This window comes from Antechinus flavipes, chromosome 3 (genome assembly GCF_016432865.1).
Source record: "Antechinus flavipes isolate AdamAnt ecotype Samford, QLD, Australia chromosome 3, AdamAnt_v2, whole genome shotgun sequence".
In the NCBI taxonomy this organism is placed as follows: Eukaryota; Metazoa; Chordata; class Mammalia; order Dasyuromorphia; family Dasyuridae; genus Antechinus; species Antechinus flavipes.
Genome location: NC_067400.1, coordinates 635,687,136 through 635,706,046, shown reverse-complemented (window position 1 = coordinate 635,706,046; position 18,911 = coordinate 635,687,136). Strand labels below are relative to the sequence as shown.

General features: G+C 42.4%; 2 protein-coding genes and 1 long non-coding RNA gene across 13 annotated transcripts in view; 1 reads left to right on the top strand and 2 right to left on the bottom strand.

Moving 5' to 3' along the window:
- Positions 1 to 18,911, top strand: part of LOC127556953 (zinc finger protein 8-like) — a 187,277-nt gene that overhangs the window by 64,557 nt on the left and 103,809 nt on the right. The window lies entirely within an intron of this gene.
- Positions 1 to 18,911, bottom strand: part of LOC127556938 (zinc finger protein 260-like) — an 88,136-nt gene that overhangs the window by 5,110 nt on the left and 64,115 nt on the right. For 3 of the 8 annotated variants that reach the window (XM_051990451.1, XM_051990450.1, XM_051990447.1), the window contains exon 3: positions 983 to 1,109. The exons of the other annotated variants lie outside the window; for them this stretch is intronic. In XM_051990451.1, coding sequence (XP_051846411.1) covers positions 983 to 1,109 — 127 coding nt within the window. The remainder of the gene's footprint in view (positions 1 to 982; positions 1,110 to 18,911) is intronic. 8 annotated transcript variants of the gene reach the window in all.
- On the bottom strand, positions 1,114 to 4,757 carry LOC127556957 (uncharacterized). Its single transcript, XR_007952587.1, has 3 exons — positions 4,432 to 4,757; positions 2,949 to 2,998; positions 1,114 to 1,194 (listed from the first exon to the last, which is right to left on the bottom strand). It is a non-coding gene; the product is annotated as an uncharacterized LOC127556957 (long non-coding RNA).

Sequence of the window (18,911 nt, the reverse complement as noted above, 5' to 3'; positions counted from 1 at the left end):
TAAAGCTGGGTTACTAATTGTGTACCTCTGGACAAGTCAATTAAATTCTATTTGTTTTCCTGCTTCCTTAACTCTGAAATGGGGATAACAATATCACCTGACTTAAAATGTGAAGATGACATTAAAGTAACATAATATTTTGTTGTACTTTTAACTTATAAACAAGCATTTCAGTATCGTAGTTCAATAAAAAGATGATTGCACATGAAACTGTAAATCCACAACGCACAACTTGCTATTCCTTTCAAATACACAAGAAAATTATCAAGTAAATTTTTTCCTTCCATTTGTCTGCACTCAGCCTGGAGATGGCTGCAAATGCATAGAAATGTAAAATTACGCTATCCATATTTCTATTTATGAGTTTTTCTCTCTGGATACAACCAGCATCTTTCTTGATTTGTCCCCTGTCATGAATTTCAATCCTTAGAATCATCAAAATAACTTATTTGCTGGAAGTTGTTCTTAAGCAGTATTGTTACAGTTTGTAAAGAAAGCATATGGCACAGCCCCTGGCAAACACAGGTAGAAATAAATGCTTATTCCCTTCTACTCCTTTCCCACCCCTTGTACTGGAATATGAGGGCGATCCAAAGGCAGATCAAGGAGAAACTTCCCATATGAGGGACAAGCAGGTGCTTTGGCTACAAACTGATGCTTGCTAAAAAGAATAATATTTCAAATACTGGATCCATATGAAAAAGGAAGGAGATATAAGGAAAAGGAAAGGCTGAGCAGTTTTCAGAGATCAAAATTCATCTAAGATTAGTTCCATGTTTGAGATGCTTCCCCTGATTTAATCTTTGACCTGGGAATGGGTAAGAGAGAGTTCCAGGAACAACAAAGGACATTCCCAGGTCCTGTCACAAAACACAAGACCAGCCCTGTGCCTTCTCTTCCCCCATCCCAAAGCCTTCACATTGGGCAATGAAGATATTTCTTTTAATGGTACATTTGCAATTATCAGGAGAAGTGCCCTTACCCAAGGACAGCAGGTTCTGGGCATTCTCCACCATGACCTCCTTGAACAGCTCCTTCTGAGAGGGGTCCAAGAGCCCCCACTCCTCCTGGGTGAAGTCCACAGCCACATCCTTGAATGTCACAACCTCCTGCAGCATCAAAAGTCAGAAGATGTGGGGCTGAAAGATCCTTCAGAAGGAAAGAATTCAACCCCCTCCAATTTTCAGGAAGAAACTGAAACACAGAGAAGGGATATACCCAAAGGTCATAGGCTTTCTCAGAGTCAGAGTCAACTCTTGAACCCGTTATTAAGAGACCGATTGAATTTTGGTTCTTTTGAAATAAAGCTGAGAAGTGACTTATTATGGAACTCATAATGAAGGGCATCCTAGGGCCACAGGGCATATTCTGTTAATGAATTCTTCCACATTATTCCTTGCTAACCCTATTACTTTCTACACCCCATTTCCTATTTCCCACTCTCTGTGTCTATTTTAGCTCTTTCTTTTATCTATAACCTCTTTTTCCTAAAGAAACCACCTTTTACCGAAGAGAATCGCCATTGTGAATTTTACAGGTTTACATTGATCTAGGAACTGCTTCCCTGACCTTGTTATGTGTGTGTTATGTCAGTGTGTAAGGCTCATTTCACAGTTTATTTCCTTTATTCTAGTATTTCACTTCTAGACAGCAGGGTTTAGAAAAGAAGGCATCTGTGCAGCTGGTCTCCAAGCAGTGGCCAAAAGCTCCTACAGCACAGCCTCAGAATGGGGCTCTTGGAGCCTTTGACTGCACGAATTGTCAAGGAAAAAAAGACCCCATGAGCAGAAGAGCTATGTGACACAGAACAAGAATCTAGGCAAAAACAGCCAAGGAAGGTGGACAATGAGGAGAGGGAGAGAAAAGGGAAGAAAAATGGTTGAAATTAGAAAACTAATGAATAGGATGAGTTGAATGGCAAGAGAGGGAGGGGAATCTACAAGAGAACTAAGAGGAAAGGGGGGATGAAGAAATGCAGAATGACATCAATTAGAAGGGATGAACAAATGTCTAGAGAAACTTGAAATAAAAGACTTATGGCATATTCTAAAGGGGGCAACAGTGCCATGACACACTGTGACTCTTGATCCTTCTTTTTCTCCCAATTGTTCTCACAGTCTCTGCCAGTTCCTGGCACTCTGCACAGGGCAACTTAAGTTAAACCAGCAAAGAAACACTTGGTATAGTACTTTGGGGCCCAGGAATGACAGAAGTGAGGGCGAGAATCCCAGGAGCCTCTTTTAGACAGGAGAGATAGTTCCCTGTGCCAGGGCAGGTCTTAGAGGCCCCAGAGCATCAGGATGGCCCAGAGCTCTGTGTACTAGAACTGCGGAGCTTGGACCCAAAGCCTTTCTCAGTGCTTATTGGCAGGAGCCAAGGAATGGTCAAGGGGAGGGTTTCAAGGAAACCTGGGAAGACTTGGAGACCTGAGGTATGAGGACAAGAGCAGCCCAGAAGGATAGTTTCTGCTCTGATGACCAGGAGAAGGGCTGGGGAAGCTTCTAGGCTCAGCTCCCCACCTTAACAGGACAAACTCTGTTTGAAAGGTTTTCTAGGAGAGAACATGGCAGAGGAAACCAAGAGGAAGGGGGAGAAATCTTGGATGGGAAGGGGTACTGGGTAGGCCCAAAGAGAGCTCCCTCTGGAATGGAGATTCATGATGAAGTGGTGTAGCCTGTCAGTCCCTTGTAATGAGGAGGAACATAGAAACAAATGGTGAAGTGGGAGGGGTGTGTGTGTGTGTGTGTGTGTGTGTGTGTGTCTGTTGGGTCCCAAGATGCCAAGGATCTAAGGATGCAGTTGGGCAGGGCTGTGTTACTGGTTCCCCTGTTTTTGTACAGAAATGACCAGTACAACAGGCCCTGACAGCTCCACAGCCTGTCCTCCATGTCTAGGGAAATGGCTGTGACTGCTGATGTTGATCAGGTCTGGGGATGGACTGCACTCACCTGAGGAGGTCTGAGGCTCCCAGGGCCCATTCCCTCTGGCTCCAGGCTTCCTGTGCAAGTAACAAACACCCAGAGTGACTCCTTTTTCTCAAGTTCCTCCCTTTGGCACCAGGTCTTTGTTGAAGGGTCTTGCTGCTACCACACTTGAGGGGCTTACAAAAGTGACAACAGCCAAAGCTCTTACTAATAAAGGTCACAGCTAACCATGAGGGACTTGAATTTGAAAACCCAGAGAAAGCCAAGAGCCCACAGGTGAGTCCTTCCCTTCTTTCCCTCTGCATAGAAAAGCCCAGCTTCCCTTCATCCTGGTCCCAGGCTGACTGCCTTTGATTTCATGGCCTGGGAGAATGCTTTTTGGGGCCCTGACATTAAAACTGTTCTAATTTCACCCCAGTTTTGCTCTTTGCCTTTGACTCAATTCTTGGGCCAGTCCTAGGTGACCAGAAGAAGCTGGAGGGGGACAAGCATTCCAGAGGAGGAGAAGACTTTACTCTCCTTTTCTCTTTAGGAGGCAAGCCTACAGGGATTCCTGGTGGAGTGTGAGGTCCTCCAGGAGTTACAAAGGCCCTGGTCCTGCCCTTGCGGGACCTTGTAGGGACTGCACCCTACAGAACAATGCCAAGAGGGTCAGGATTGGAAAGGGAGGTTGTCTGAAGACTGCTCCCCTCCTTTTACTTCTTTTCTCCCTCTTCTCTCCATCGTACCTCACCCATCGTGGTACAAGGGTGTTTGGGATCCCAGATGAGAGACCTGTCAGCCTTCATGGCTCCTGAGTCAGAGCTCTCCTTCTTCCTCCCCCTCCCCAGTGGTTGCCTCCCCTCCACTCAAATAACACACACATTATTCTGTACAATAGACTGACTGCTTTGGGGAAGAGGGAGCAAAATTGGGGAGGTGGAGGATGGGGAGGGTTCAGGATTGGAACACCCAAGGTTAAGCCTGAGCTTGGGAGACAAAATTCAGTCTCGCATTGAACTCTGAAGGCTCAGAGAGAAGAGGGGCTAGGGAAGCAGAAGGTTTGGAGAAGAGGGCTTGGGTCTGGGATGAAAGACAGACCAAAGGAGGTCATGGAAGTCAGGTCCAGTGGGGTGAGAAGCGGTGGACAGCTGAGTTTAGGAAAGAAGGAAGACTGTGCACTGAGGTGTACCTAGGAGCTGGGGAGGAATGCTGGGACCTTCTGGTAGGCTTAGAGTAAGGCAGGACAGTAGAATCTCTAAGAAAGAGATGGGATGGGGAGATGGAATAGCTGCGTCCTGATCAGCAAGATGAAATTATGGACACATTCTGAAATCTGGGCAAGTTTGGGAAGTGAGTAGGAGTCTGGAAAAGGTTAAGGACTGGAGTGCTCATCCTACAGGCAGCCTTGGTAGAAAGGTGTGCTCCCGGTAGGCCTGGAGGTCATGTATCCCAAGGTCAAAAGAAGAGAGGCAAAGGCAAGGGCAGCCAGTGAAAGTCTGCATGCTGCATGCTGGCTCAGACCTACCTGGGAGATGCAAGCACGGGCTTGGGTGCAGGAATGCCGAGAGATCTCAGGGGCAAGGGAAGAAAGGAGGAAGCCCTGAGTTCGCAGAGGGAAAGGAAGAAAGATCTGAGCTAACGGGGGGAAATGGGGAGAGAGCTGAGCTCCCAGGGGAAGAGGGGGAGAGGGGAAGAGAGCTGAGCTCCCAAAGGGAAAAGAGGAAAGACCTGAGGAACTTGCAGGAAAAAACAGGGAGGGACCTGAGGAGCTCCGAAAACCGGGACAGACCAAAACTGCCAGGCAGAGCAGTTTCCACAGCAAGGAAAGCAAAGGAAGCCGGAACGCGGAGTGATCCCAGTTCAGACTTCCTGTTTCCGGACAGCCCAGTCTGGGAGGGTATTCTTGGTCCCAAGAGCCCCGCCCCGTCCCTCCTCCAGGATGCTTGAGTCCTTTCCTCCAATCACACTCAGAGCCTGGACACATGTTGCTGATTATGCCCTGGATATAAAGTGAAACTTGAGTTTCTAGAGAGAGCCCCGAGTCTAATGGACTTTCCAGGTACGGGTCTGCAATGTTAGGGACCGTAAAACCTGCCACTAGGATCATTAGTTCCGGATTAATGTATGCTTTTTTCACATGGGTAATTTTTCTTCTAAAGATTACTTTGGGAGCGTGAGGAGAAGGGGGATAGAAATAATGACTGGGGGCACTGGCTGCTTCCTTTACATAAGCTCTATGAAACAGACCAGGACAACTGGCTTCTCAATCTGGAGAGGTCCAGGAGTTTGGGAACAGGACCACCTACCTGGATTGCAGAACCTCCTGGTGACCTGAACTTGCAAATCCAATGGTGTCCTTTAGGTTCTGCTGTCTAACAGGTGGTATTGCTTATTTAGGATGTGACTGATGGCATCAAAAGTACACAACCTTGAGTTTAGCTGAAGTGGGAGTGGTGAGCAGGACTCAAAAAGGGACCTTTCCACCATGGCTCCAAGGAAGGCTTTCAGGGATTCCCTCAGACCCAAGCACAGGACTGGATTAGGAGCTGAGCCTCAGTTGAGATTTCTAAAGAATGGGACTGAGAGACAAGTTACTCTGATATTGTCTGAGCCAACACAATAGAGTTCTATGGGAGGGAGCATTAAGTTGCTATGCTTCCTCCCCCCTCTTCCCATGGGTATAGTTGTATCAGGAGTCCTGATATTATCTCATTAGGACCTACCTTCCTCCTACCTAGCTCTTTTATGAATTTAATAAGGGAGTTTTAAATTCTCTTTTAACTCCCATTAACTCTTTTTTCTTTTTTTTTTTTTCTGTTTATATTTTTTTTTATTTATTGAACTAAATACACAATAAGAAGAAACAGAATAGAAAAAAGATAGAAAAGGAAACTAAATAATAAAAACAAAATAAAACAAAATATTAGCATGTGCCCAGCAGAACATCAAGGAGGATTCAAAATATATAACAATAAATTTCCATTTCAATAAAGTACATGTGATAATAGAAGATAACTCTTTTTTCCATCCTTGATGAATGGCATGGAAACTCAGCACAATGTTTATGCTGACTGATTGACCAGGATGAAAACACCTTAAATAATGAAACTTTTGTAAAAATGGGTCCATCTATTACTATGTATTTCTTTAAGAACCCTATATAATGGAATGCTTTTTCTCTTTTTTTTCCTAGTAAATTTATTTATTCTTAATAAACATGACTTTATGAATGTTCTAAGGAAAGAAAACGCAGAGAAAAGTGCAAAACCAATGAAGAGATTAAAAAAAAAAAGTAAAAAGTAGAGAACATAGCATGGGTTGATTTATATTCAGTCTCCTTAGTTATTTGTGTGGATGCAGATGGCATTTTCTGTTCAAAGTCTGTTGAGATTGCTTTGTATCCCTGAACCTGTGATAAGGACCAAGGCTTTCATAGTGATCATCACGCATTCTGACTGTTACTGTGTACAATGTATTTCTAGTTCGGCTTGTTTGGCTCAGCCTCAGGTTATGTAACTCCAGGCCTTTGCAAAACCAACTCGTTCATCATTTTTACAGAACAATAACATTCCATTGCCTTCATGTACCACAAGTTGTTCGGTCATTCCCCAACTGATAGACATCTAATTATTTTCCAGTTCTTTGCGACCACACAAAGAGCTTCTGCATTTTGTCCCATGTGGGTCTGGGATGATTTTTTTCTAAGAGGATTTTTTGCTAACTTGGAAGCTGTGGCAATATGAGGGGAACTCTGCCACCCACCAGGAAAGTATACAGACTCTCCCCAAAGCATATTTGGAACCATGGGCAGCTGGTAATGGAATGAAGTCCATTTGCCAGATTTGAAAGGGAACTTCTTGGAGAGGAAACTGGCCCCAAGCTGGCTTCAGAGGCTTGGATACCTTGTGCTTGGGGGAGCTGGGACTCATCTCACAGGAGGTGATGGCAGCCCTGGGAAACTTCCCTCACCAGGGTTTTGGGCTACTCCCCCTACTTGTTGGGTCCTCAATGGTTGACTGAAGAGAGGTATAATGGAGGGAGAAATGAGTTCTTAGGAGAATCACGAATCCATTGGATCAATTGTAGTCCTAAGAAGTTAACACCCCTCATTTGGAAGCTTTTCTTGCTCTGTGATAAGTATTCTCTTCTGGCCCCAGCCAACTTCTCCCTTCCACCTTCAGGCTGAGATGGATAAAATTTGTACTTTTGGGGCAAAGCATAAGTTCCATATAGACTTCTGCTCTAGAAGGTTTGCCTTTCAGCGTCTGGAGAGTTACCCCTGGTGTTTCAGCTGTTTGGTCAGTGCAGTCATTTGTTTGGTCATGGAAGTTGTTTTCTCAGCTGTGCCCAGGAAGTATCGTTACTTCCATGTCCTGGGGAAGCAATAAACAGTCCATTATTTGAGATCCTTGTTTTTGGTTTTTAATGGACTGTCCTGAGGAGGAAGCCCTGATGTTTCCCTAGCACCCTGAATCCAAAGGCATACCTGCTCTGGGTGCAGATATTCATCCTTTTGTCTTTTCTTAACTGACGATCCTGACTACTGCCCCGAGTTCAGCTTGTTGGGCTGAATGGCCGTCCGGGAGTGATGAAATTTGAGGCACTTCTATGATAGGGGGATGCCCTAAGCAGCGACCAAACTTCCTTCCTCACTTCTGGGGCAGATGCATCAGATCCTGGTCCAAGTCGGCTCCCTCTGAGGGGGTTCCCCTCAGGTGCTCCCAGGGAGAAAATCAGACATCCAGATAACTTGCACAGTCATGGTCTGATGCCCATCCATGGCGTAGAAAGGGGGAAGGATTGATTAGGTTTCCATGTCTGATGGGCCCTTCCAGGGTGGCCAGCCTGCTCGAGGACAGTGCTGAGAGGGGGATGAGTTCATAGTAGTGTGGAGTTTCAGCAGCATAGGGAACAGGAGCCATTTAGGAAAAGTTGAGATAATGTCCTCAGTGGTGGAGACTAGGGCTCCTGTGACCTCTACTGCATGGAGGCAGCCTGGGAGGCCTTTACCTTATCATCTAAAGCTTTATTATAATATCCCATGTCACAGAAGCTTTCCCCCTATTTCTGTGCTAATAAACCAAGTCTGTTCCCTCATTTCTCAGAGACAAATAAAATGGATGAGAGCAAATAGTTGGGGAGGACTGAAGTTCAGGACTGTTGGAAGGCAGACTTCAAGAATCCAAGATGTTTTGAGCTTATGGGGAAAAGCCAAGCATTGAGGACATCAAGATTTAGGTATTCATAAAGTGCAACGGCAAAGCTGAGAAGTCAGGGATCCAGAGAGGAGAGTAACCTGGGAGACTCAGGAAGGCACAGAGCCAATGTTTGGGGTGAGGTGCAGAAAGCTGAGTGCTCCTTTAAGTTGGACCAGTCTGGGGCAAAGGCCAGAGGTAGGACGTCCTTTACAGAGGAGAGGGCAAACTGGAGTTTGTTCCTAGGTACCTTGTGACCTCTAAACCCCTCAGCAGTTCCACAGCATCCCTAAGAGAAATGTCTTCCTGCAAGAACAAAGGAAATCATCAACACACTGGAGGAGGACTGAGTCCTGAAAAGGTTAAAGATCACGCCTTGTTGTAATATCTGCAAGAAATAGATGGTGACTCAGTGAATTCCTGCAAAGGACAGAGGCATGATCATCCCTCCCTGCTTTCAGGGGCAACTGAGAATGAAAAGCAGCTACTGCTGAGTCACATTTCCATAAAGTGACTGGCCCAGGGTGGTAGAAGGTAAGTAGAGTGTGGGGGTTTGGGGCAACAGGGACTTGAGGTATTATAGTAGCATTAACTGCTTGGAGAGGATGAATAATTGCCAACTAGGGATTTAGATTAACCTAGTTGTACAACAGTAGGGGGGACACTGATAAGTAACCCGATGTCAATAGCATCTGAAGCCCACACCCAAAGGGGAAGGCAGAAGTGTTTAAAACCTGAGTATGGAGCCAGCCCCAACTACAGCAGCACCTCATGCCCCTGTATCAGCAAGGAGACCTCTCCAACAGGAGTCATGGGGATACCCACAGTGGGCATCAAGAGCTTGGTTGAGTCTGCCAACACACAGGTGGGCAGATTCCCCAGGGCCCTGTTTGTTGTCTCAGACCTTTGCCACACCAGCAGGTCTCGGGAAAGTAAGGGGTACAGTGTCAAAGAGCTGTTCATCCCCAACTTGGATGAAGGGGTAATGCTGCTTATCTTGACCCTCTGAGGCCCATTCTGTCTTATGCCTCTCCCTCGCATCTTCCCATGCCTCCTGTTGGCACCAATCCCTTGCCACCCCTTTGCTGCCCAAGGCAGCCATGTATTGACATAGATATGGATGGCCAGGTCTGTGTGAATCCTGGATGAGTTGGAACTGTTCAGCAAAACCTGGGATCCTCCCTGAAGCTGGGACACTCTTTGGCCGAAGCCTGGAATTCTGCACACTGCCAGGGCTTGAAACCAAAGAGCACGAAAGCTGCTGACTGAGGCATTTTTCCTGGGCACCTTTTGTCTTGCACCTTGCAAGGGAACAGAAGAGCTGGGGAGCTGCTGGAGTCTGTTTAGGTAATTGGACAAGTTACATCCTTAAGGTTTGTATTCATTATAAATTTTTTGAGCACAGGATGAGCTGATTCCTGGCAAAAAGTTTCTCATATTGAGTCGATAGGTGGCTTGTACCCAGGGTGACCATTCTGCTAAGATGCATTTTACTTCTTTTCAATGCCTTTCCTCATCCCGAGAAATAAGATTCTTGTATCTGCCATGAATTATGTGTTGGTAAAGAAGAACTGACTTAGTCTGGAAGGCGATGATTCCCTTCTTAAGGTTTCTCTCCAGTTTCAAATCAGTTTAATAAAACCAACCTTCCAGTAACAAACTTTCACACTGGTTGCATTTATAAGGTTTCTCTCCAGTGTGGATTCTCTGATGTCGAGTAAGAGCTCCCTTTTCTCCAACTCTCTTTCAACACTGATTGCATGCATAAGGTTTCTGTCCTGTGTGAATCCTCTGAGGTTGAACAAGAGCATTCTTCTGGGTCAAAGTCTTTCCACATTGATTACATTCATAAGTGTTCTCATCAGGGTGCTTTTTCTTAAGTTGGATAAAACCACTGGCCCTTTTACAAGTCTTTCCACATTTGTTACATTCATAAGGTTTCTCTCATATGTGAATTTTGTTATGTTCTGCATGTTTTGCATTAGATCTGAAAGCCTTTTCACATTGAAAGCTTTTACAAGGTTTTTCTCCAGTATAATTTTTTTGATGTGTAGGAGGAGGAGCTCTCTTTATAAAAGCCTTTGCCCATTACTTCCAGTCATAATGCTTATCCCAAGTTGGAATTTTCTTATGTCTGGGACAGATTTATTTCCAAGTGAAATCACTGGGACCATCATCACTCATGAATCATTGTTGGGTGAATTTTTGCTAGAGAAAGTCTTAGCTTTACAATGCTTTTCTTCTTTTCAAGTCTGATTTCTCCTTCTGAAAAACAAATAAACAAAGAATAACACAAATACTGACACTATAGATACACACACACACACACACACACACACACACACATATTTATATACCCCTCCCTCAACAGTCGAACACAAAATCAGTTATTTTCTATTTTCCCAGGTGGAGAGAAAAATACTAGGCAGGCCCAATCATTTTCAAATCCCATTGGCTCCCACATCTCAAAGATAATTTCATTTACAACGAACTTCATGCGTAATTATACTGGAGGTTCACAATAAACCAGCTACAACACAGGAAATGCCTTCTTTCTTGTTGAGTGCATGAGTAAGGCCATGAGTTCAGAACAGCTGAGTGACTTGCCCCAAATTCCAGCAGCTGAAACTAGAATTCATCCCCTGTGAATGGGCATGCTCTGTCCATAGTACTTAACAAATTATCTCCACTTTCTATCTTTCCATTTCGTTGCCTGCAATTTCATTCCTTTCTTCATGGATACAAGGCAGGTGCTGCACACAAACTAAACATTCAATTTATTTCACTTTCTATCCCACCTGTAAGCATAACAAATTTCTCTGATGCTCACTTTCAATTTTCCTGTTATATTATCTAATATCTTATTAGGAATATCAACACTTTTATTTTAAAATTTTTATCTTTATATGGTCTTGATCTCTAAAGTAAAGGAAAAAAAATAATAAAAAAAATAAATTAAAGGAAACATCATTGTGACAAACATAATTTAAAAATGCATGAAATGATCCATGTTTGAAAATATGTCTCTCATACAGAGATTTGAGTTCAAAATCTTCTGGCATGGACATGAAAAGCATGTTTTACTATTGGTCCCCTTATATCCCTTTTCCCTAATTTGAGGCAGTGATCCAGGAATTTGATCCTGGCCTTTGTCAGAGATACCTTAAGTGGTGAACAATTATCCAAAGTTATTTATCCTCTTGTAAGACAAATATGCGCGTATTCCCACCTCATCTATTGTAGTCCTTCAGTGTTTCTAAACTGTCATGATCAGGAGTACCCTGGTTTTGGGGATTGTGCAGTGATTATATCAGAGTCTGACTGCTTCTAAGTGCAGACTAGTTTTTCTGAAATTTAATTTGACATCAAATTTTTCCCACAACTTCAGAAGGTTGGACATTCAAATGCAAATGGCCACAGGTATGCAAAGACCCCGAGTAGCTGTCTCAAATAATTCCTGACTTTCCTTTGGTAGGTAGATTCCCAAATATTTTATGCCATCAACAGTTATTTTGAATGGAATTTCTCTTTGTATCTCTTGCTCTTGGATTTTGTTGGTGATGTATAAGAATGCTGAGGATTTATCGGGATTTATTTTGTATCCTGCTACTTTGCTAAAATTATGAATTATTTCTAATAGCTTTTTAGTAGAATCTCTGGGGTTTTCTAGGTATACCATCATATCATCTGCAAAGAGTGATAGTTTGGTTTCCTCATTGCCTACTCTAATTCCTTTAATCTCTTTCTCAACTCTTATTGCAGAGACTAGTGTTTCTAATACAATATTGAATAATAATGGTGATAGTGGGCAACCTTGCTTCACTCCAGATCTTACTGGGAATGGTTCCAGTTTTTCCCCATTGCATATGATGCTTACTGAAGGTTTTAAATATATGCTCCTAACTATTTTAAGGAAAAGTCCTTTTATTCCTATGCTCTCAAGTGTTTTTATTAGGAATGGCTGTTGGATTTTATCAAATGCTTTTTCTGCATCTATTGAGATGATCATATGATTTTTGTTTGGTTGGTTGTTGATATAGTCAATTATGTTAATAGTTTTCCTAATATTGAACCAGCCCTGCATTCCTGGTATAAATCCTACTTGGTCATAGTGTATTATCCTGGGGATGATTTTCTGTAATCTTTTTGCTAATATTTTATTTAAGATTTTAGCATCAATATTCATTAGGGAGATTGGTTTATAATTTTCTTTCTCTGTTTTCAGCCTACCTGGTTTAGGTATCAGTACCATATCTGTGTCAAAAAAGGAATTTGGTAGGACTCCTTCAATCCCTACTTTTTCAAATAGTTTATTTAGCATTGGAGTTAATTGATCTTTAAATGTTTGATAGAATTCAGATGTAAATCCATCTAGTCCTGGGGATTTTTTTCTTAGGGAGTTGATTGATAGTTTGTTCTATTTCTTTTTCTGAGATAGGAGTGTTTAGGATATTTACTTCTTCCTCTGTTAGTTTGGGCAAGCTATATTTTTGGAGGTATTCTTCTATTTCATTTAAGTTGTCGAATTTATTGGCGTAAAGTTGGGCAAAGTAACTCCTAATTATTGCTCTAATTTCCTCTTCATTAGTGGTGAGTTCTCCCTTTTCATTTTTAAGACTAACAATTTGATTTTCCTCTTTCCCTTTTTTAATCAGATTTACTAAGGGTTTGTCTATTTTGTTGGTTTTTTCATAGAACCAACTCTTAGTTTTATTAATTAATTCAATAGTTTTTTTACTTTCAATTTTATTGATCTCTCCTTTTATTTTTTGAATTTCAAGTTTAGTGTTTGACTGGGGGTTTTTAATTTGTTCCTTTTCTAGCATTTTTAGTTGCAAGCCCAATTCATTGACCTTCTCTTTCTCTATTTTATACAAATAGGCCTCTAGAGATATGAGATTTCCCCTTATTACCGCTTTGGCTGCATCCCATACATTTTGATATGATGTCTCATTATTATCGTTTTCTTGGATGAAGTTATTAATTATGTCTATAATTTGCTGTTTCACCCAATCATTCTTTAGTATGAGATTATTTAGTTTCCAAATATTTTTTGGTCTATTTTCCCGTGGCTTTTTATTGAATGTAATTTTCAATGCATCGTGGTCTGAAAAGGATGCATTCACTATTTCTGCCTTACTGCATTTGAGTTTGAGGTTTTTATGTCCTAATATATGGTCAATTTTTGTATAAGTTCCATGAACTGCTGAAAAGAAGGTGTACTCCTTGCTGTCCCCATTACATTTTCTCCAGAGATCTATCACATCTAATTTTTCTAGTATTCTATTTATCTCTTTGACTTCTTTCTTATTTATTTTGTGGTTTGATTTATCTAATTCTGAGAGTGCAAGGTTGAGATCTCCCACTATTATAGTTTTACTGTCTATTTCTTCTTGCAGCTCTCTTAATTTCTCTTTTAAGAATTTAGATGCTACACTACTTGGTGCATATATGTTTAATATAGATACTGCTCCATTATTCATTCTACCCTTTAGCAAGATATAGTGCCCTTCCTTATCTCTTTTGATTAGATCAATTTTTGCTTTAGCCTGATCTGAGATCAGGATGGCTACCCCTGCTTTTTTGGCTTCACCTGAAGCATAGTAGGTTTTGCTCCAACCTTTTACCTTTAACCTGCATGTATCTCCCCGCTTCAGGTGTGTTTCCTGTAAACAACATATTGTAGGATTCTGGCTTTTAATCCATTCTGCTAACCGCTTCCTCTTTATAGAGGAGTTTACCCCATTCACATTTATGGTTAAAATGACCAATTCTGTATTACTTGCCATCTTGTTAACCCGGTTTATGCTTTTCTCCCTTCTTACTCCCTTACCCCCCTTCCCAGTATTAAGCTTGTGAGCACCACTTGCTTCTCACAGCCCTCCCTTTTTTAGTATCCCTCCCCCCCCCTAGAGTTCGTCCCCCTATCTTACCCTCTTCCTCCCAGTTACCGTATTCCCTTCCACTTAGCTTATTCCTTCCCTTTTCACTTTTCCCTTCTCACTTTTCAATGAGGTGGGAGAAGTTTCACCATAGATTGAATATGTCTAAAATTTTTCTCTTAATGCCAATTCTGAAAGCAGTAAAATACTCACTATATTCATCCCTCTCCATTCTTTCTCTCAGATATAATAGGTTTTCTTTGCCTCTTCATGAAATGTAGTACCCCCACTTTCCCCTTTTTCTGGTACAATGTCCTTTCTACATCTAGTTTCTCGAACAAGGTATACATGTATTCTTTATACATCTTTATAGCCGAAATATAGTTCCCAAGATTAATCTTTACCTTTTTAGATTTCTCTTGAGTTCTGTACTTGTAAATCAAATTTTTTGTTAAGTTCTGGCTTTTTCATCAAAAATAGGTGAAATTCGCTTACTTCGTTGAATGTCCATCTTCTTCCCTGGAAAAAGATGCTCATTCTCGCTGGGTAAGTTATTTTTGGTTGCATACCAAGTTCCTTAGCCTTTCGGAATATCATATTCCAGGCCCTTCGATCCTTTAATGTGGATGCTGCCAGATCCTGGGTGATCCTTATTGTGGCTCCTCGATACTTGAATTAGGTTTTTCTAGCTGCTTGCAGTATTTTTTCCTTCGTCTGAGGGTTCTGGCATTTGGCCACTATATTTCTTGGTGTTTTGATTTTAGGATCCCTTTCAGTAGGGGATCGAAGAATTCTTTCAATGTCTATTTTACCCTCTGTTTCTCTGACTTCTGGGCAGTTCTCTTTGATAATTTCCTGGAAAATAGTGTCCAGGCTCTTTTTTTCATCATACTTTTCTGGGAGTCCGATAATTCTCAGGTTGTCTCTCCTGGATCTGTTTTCCAGGTCTGTTGTCTTCCCCAGAAGATATTTCACATTCTTTTCCATTGTTTGATTTTTTTGGATTTGCTTGACTGATTCTTCTTGTCTCCTCGAGTCATTCAATTCCATTTGTTCGACCCTGATTTTCAGTGAGGTATTTTCTTCCCTCACTTTTTTAAGATCTTTTTCTAATTGTCCCATTGAGTTCTTTTGTTCTGTGGAATTTTTTTCCATTTCGTCAATTTTGTTTTCCAGTTCACCAATCCTATTTTTCAAAGATTTGGTTTCTTTATCCACTCTCTCTTTAACTGACTTCTCCAGGCTCTTTTGCCAAGCCTCCCTCTCCTTTTGCAGAGCCTCACTCTGCTTTTGCCAAGACTCCCTCTCCTTTTGCAAAGCCTCCTTCTCCTTTTGCCAAGCCTCCTTCCCCTTTTGCAAAGCCTCCCTCTCCTTTCCCCATTTTTCTTCTAGCTCCCTTGTGAGAGCCTTTTTAATTTCCTCCATGAGATTCATCTGTGCTGAGGAACATATGATCTCCTCCTTTGGGGATTCACCTGGGGACTGTTTGTTTTTAGTCTCCTCAGGATTTGGAGTCTGCTCTTTATCTGTATAGAAACTGTCAAGGGTTAAATTCTTTTTCAGCTTCTTGCTCATTCTGTCTAATGATCAAAGACAAACTATCAAAGAAACAGAAGAAAAAAAATCCTTGAATGGAGGCTGCTTTCTTTGGGGGAGGGGCTGGGTAGTGTTGCCAAGCTTTTTCTACAGACTGCGGGCAGTAGTGAGGCCCTAATAGGAGAGCGATGGCTGTGCTGGGTCTGCGCTCTGAGATCCGAGAGCGTGCTGAGACACTGTGGGGGAGGGGTGGCCAGGTCCCGAGCGACTCCAGCTGTTTGGGGTTGTATTCTTCACTCCCGGTGTTTTTAGCTTCTCTGCTGAGCTGCTGACTTGCTGCCAGAGCAAAGTATCCGGTCCTGTAGCAAAGCTCTCCCCTCAGAGACGGCTGCGATCACGCCCCACCCCCTCTCCGCTCTGCTCCGCTCTGAGCTGCTTTCTGTGCTCTTGCTGCAGCTGCTGCCCCCAGACTGCTTCCAATCTAAAAACAGTCCCCGGCCTCGCGCAAAAACAGACCTTTCTTGACGAGTCTCAAGGATGGTTTCTCTTGGTAAGTAATTGTATGTTTTTTTTCAGTCGAGCATTAATTCAGAGGCATGAAATGAAATGGATAGTGAGAGAAAAACACGGAGGTTACACAGCAGTGTATTTCCTCTCCGCCATCTTGGCCGGAAGTCCTGTAATTCTTGTTGATTGATAGACAGAGGGGTAAGTAATCAGGAAAGCCATGAAGTGAACTCTCAGAAAGAGGGGGAAAATGAAAACACAATATGGGTGACCTCGATTATTTCAGAAAAATGAAATGTAAAATCCCTTCTACTTTGCCATCCTTAAATAGATTCTTTTTTCACCAGTTGTGAAATTTTCTAAAAGTTCATCTTTCCTTTTTTCCCTTGAACAACGATTCGAATACATCCACATGGTATTTATTTTGCCTTTTGAATTGTGAATAGACCTTCCGCTCCCTTGGCTTCCATCCTTTGAAAAGCATTTGAACTGGACTACAATATCAGTATGATACTTCTCAATGGCCATGTATCCTTTCCTAAAAGGCCTGAATACTGCAGTCCAATTTCTACTTAAAGAAAGAGAAACTCTTGGATTGGAAAGTCACTTCCAGTGAGTGACAACTTAGTTTCATGTAAGCGTCTTTTCTTTTCAGTCAATCTCTGAAATTATTTACTTCTAGTTAGGAGATGGGACTAGTGAGATTTCCCTGGAACCATGATTCATATTTCCCCATCAGCTTTGAAATGAGATGACTGTGACTCTGCTGAGGCTGCAGTGTGATGGAAATAAAAACAGCCTATTGGAGGTAAATTTCTTATACCTGTCAGTCTTCCCTGCTTCAGTTCATGTCTCTTCATCCTCTGGGGAAGCATTATTTTCATGGAAAATTTCTTGCTTTGTGCAAGACTATTTAATTTTTTTTTTAAATTCAAAATCATATTCAAAGTAATCGAGATAGAATCATAGCCATCTGCCTGATTGTGTAAATATGAACAGTGATTATATACTGGAAGACTATGTCCAGGTTCTTGGGGGAAAGCTAGGGGAAATTTTTCTTTTGAAATTTGTTGTTAAAGGACAGATCAGTTCTCCGAAAGCCTCCACAGCTGTGGATCATAGCCTCTGAAGGAGTCGCAGGCAGCCTTTGCTGACACAGGTGTTGGGGACTGGGGATGAGAGAAGTCGGAGGCAGAGGGAAGAGGAGGGAAGTGAGACAATGCAACGGCCTCTCAGTCAGAGATGTCAGAGAACAGCCACTGTCTCGATCTCCTTGTTCCATCCCCTCAGGAGAGGAGATCCATTCTGGGTTAGATCTTTAGCAGCCACTGCCAGGTGGCTCCCGTGTATTCCAACAGAAAGTCACTCCTTAGTGAGGGATGCCCTAAGTCATTTCCAATAAACATGTGGTTTTCTTTTCCGTTAATCTCTGAAATTATTCACTTCCAGTTAGGAGATTGAATGAATGGACGAGAGTCTCCCTTGTTTTTCCCGGAACCATAATTATAATTTCTCCAAAAATTGAGAAATGAGATGACTCCAACTTTCCTGAGGTCCCAGAGTGACGGAATGAAACCAGCACATGGGAGTGGAATCACAAAGGTAAAGTTTTTTATTCCTCTCAGACTTCCCTGCTTCAATTTGTGTGGAATAGAGAGAACAGGTGTATGTTTAAAATTTGGGATGGAAGTTGTTAAATTGGGCAATTATTGCTTTATGGATGTCTGGGAACAAATCATGATTTGATGCTTTAGCTTTGAAATTCTTCTGTGGGAATGGCTCTGATTGCCCATTTTTAGGAAATCTCCAAGATAGAGACACAGTCTCGGCACTGGCAGTCTCCAGCCCTGTATCCCCTTTTCTTACTTGTTATCTGGGCATTCTCAAAGGACAGTGCAGTGTTGAGATCAAGCCTCTAAAGTCTGGGGTTTGCCTGCCTTCATGGTCTAACTGTGCCTATTCTGCTCAGAAATCCTTTCTGGATCCCGGTACCAACTCCTGTTCTATCGGAGGGGACAGGTAGAGCTACTCCGGGCCCCACTCTTTCCCTCCTTTGGAATCCCCGACAGACTCGGAGTGCCCCTCCTAGTATGGGGCTGTGTCGAGCACCGCTACTCCCTATAGACGCAGAAGCTGAGTTAAGTGCACAAATGAGCGCAGACCCCCTAACACAGTGAACGGTCCATCTCAGCCTGGATTCTCTGGCCGAGAGGAGGGCCTCTGTACCGCTGATAACTCTGGGATTGTCAGGAAGAGACCCACCTTTGCCATAAGTTCTGCATTTTCTAGTTTTATTTTTGATTTATTTGCTTCACATCAGGTTGGTCAAAATTATAGTGCCAAGACCTCTCGGGTATCCAGGGGGAGGTAATTCAATAATTCAAATATAATTATTGAATATTGAGGAGAGTGTAATGTTGTACCTCAGTTTCCCTAGATTGTCATCTTTGTTGATTTATCTTTGTATTTTTATGGCCACCAAATGCCAATCTGTTCTGTGATGACTATTTCCAAGAGAGTTGGAGGAAGCCATTTTTATGGTCTGGACTTATCACGAGTCAGTGATATTATCCTATTGCTAATACATCTAGCCTGTGTAATCGTACCCGTAACCAGAATAGTTCGACGGTCCCTATCAAAATATTGCCTACAGAAGATGCTATTAAAATGATGATTCTTCAGAGAAAAGGCTGGAATGTATTAGAGAGGGATGGTGAACTTGATATCAGTGTATAGAAATATTAACTGATTTTGAACAGTGTGTAAGTCCATAGAAATTTGATAAAAATCAGTCACATATTACAAGGGGGAAATTGTGTGGAAGAGAGAGATAAGGAATATGTGACTTCTTTTTCTGTATTTTATGTTCTTTATTTCCGTGTTTC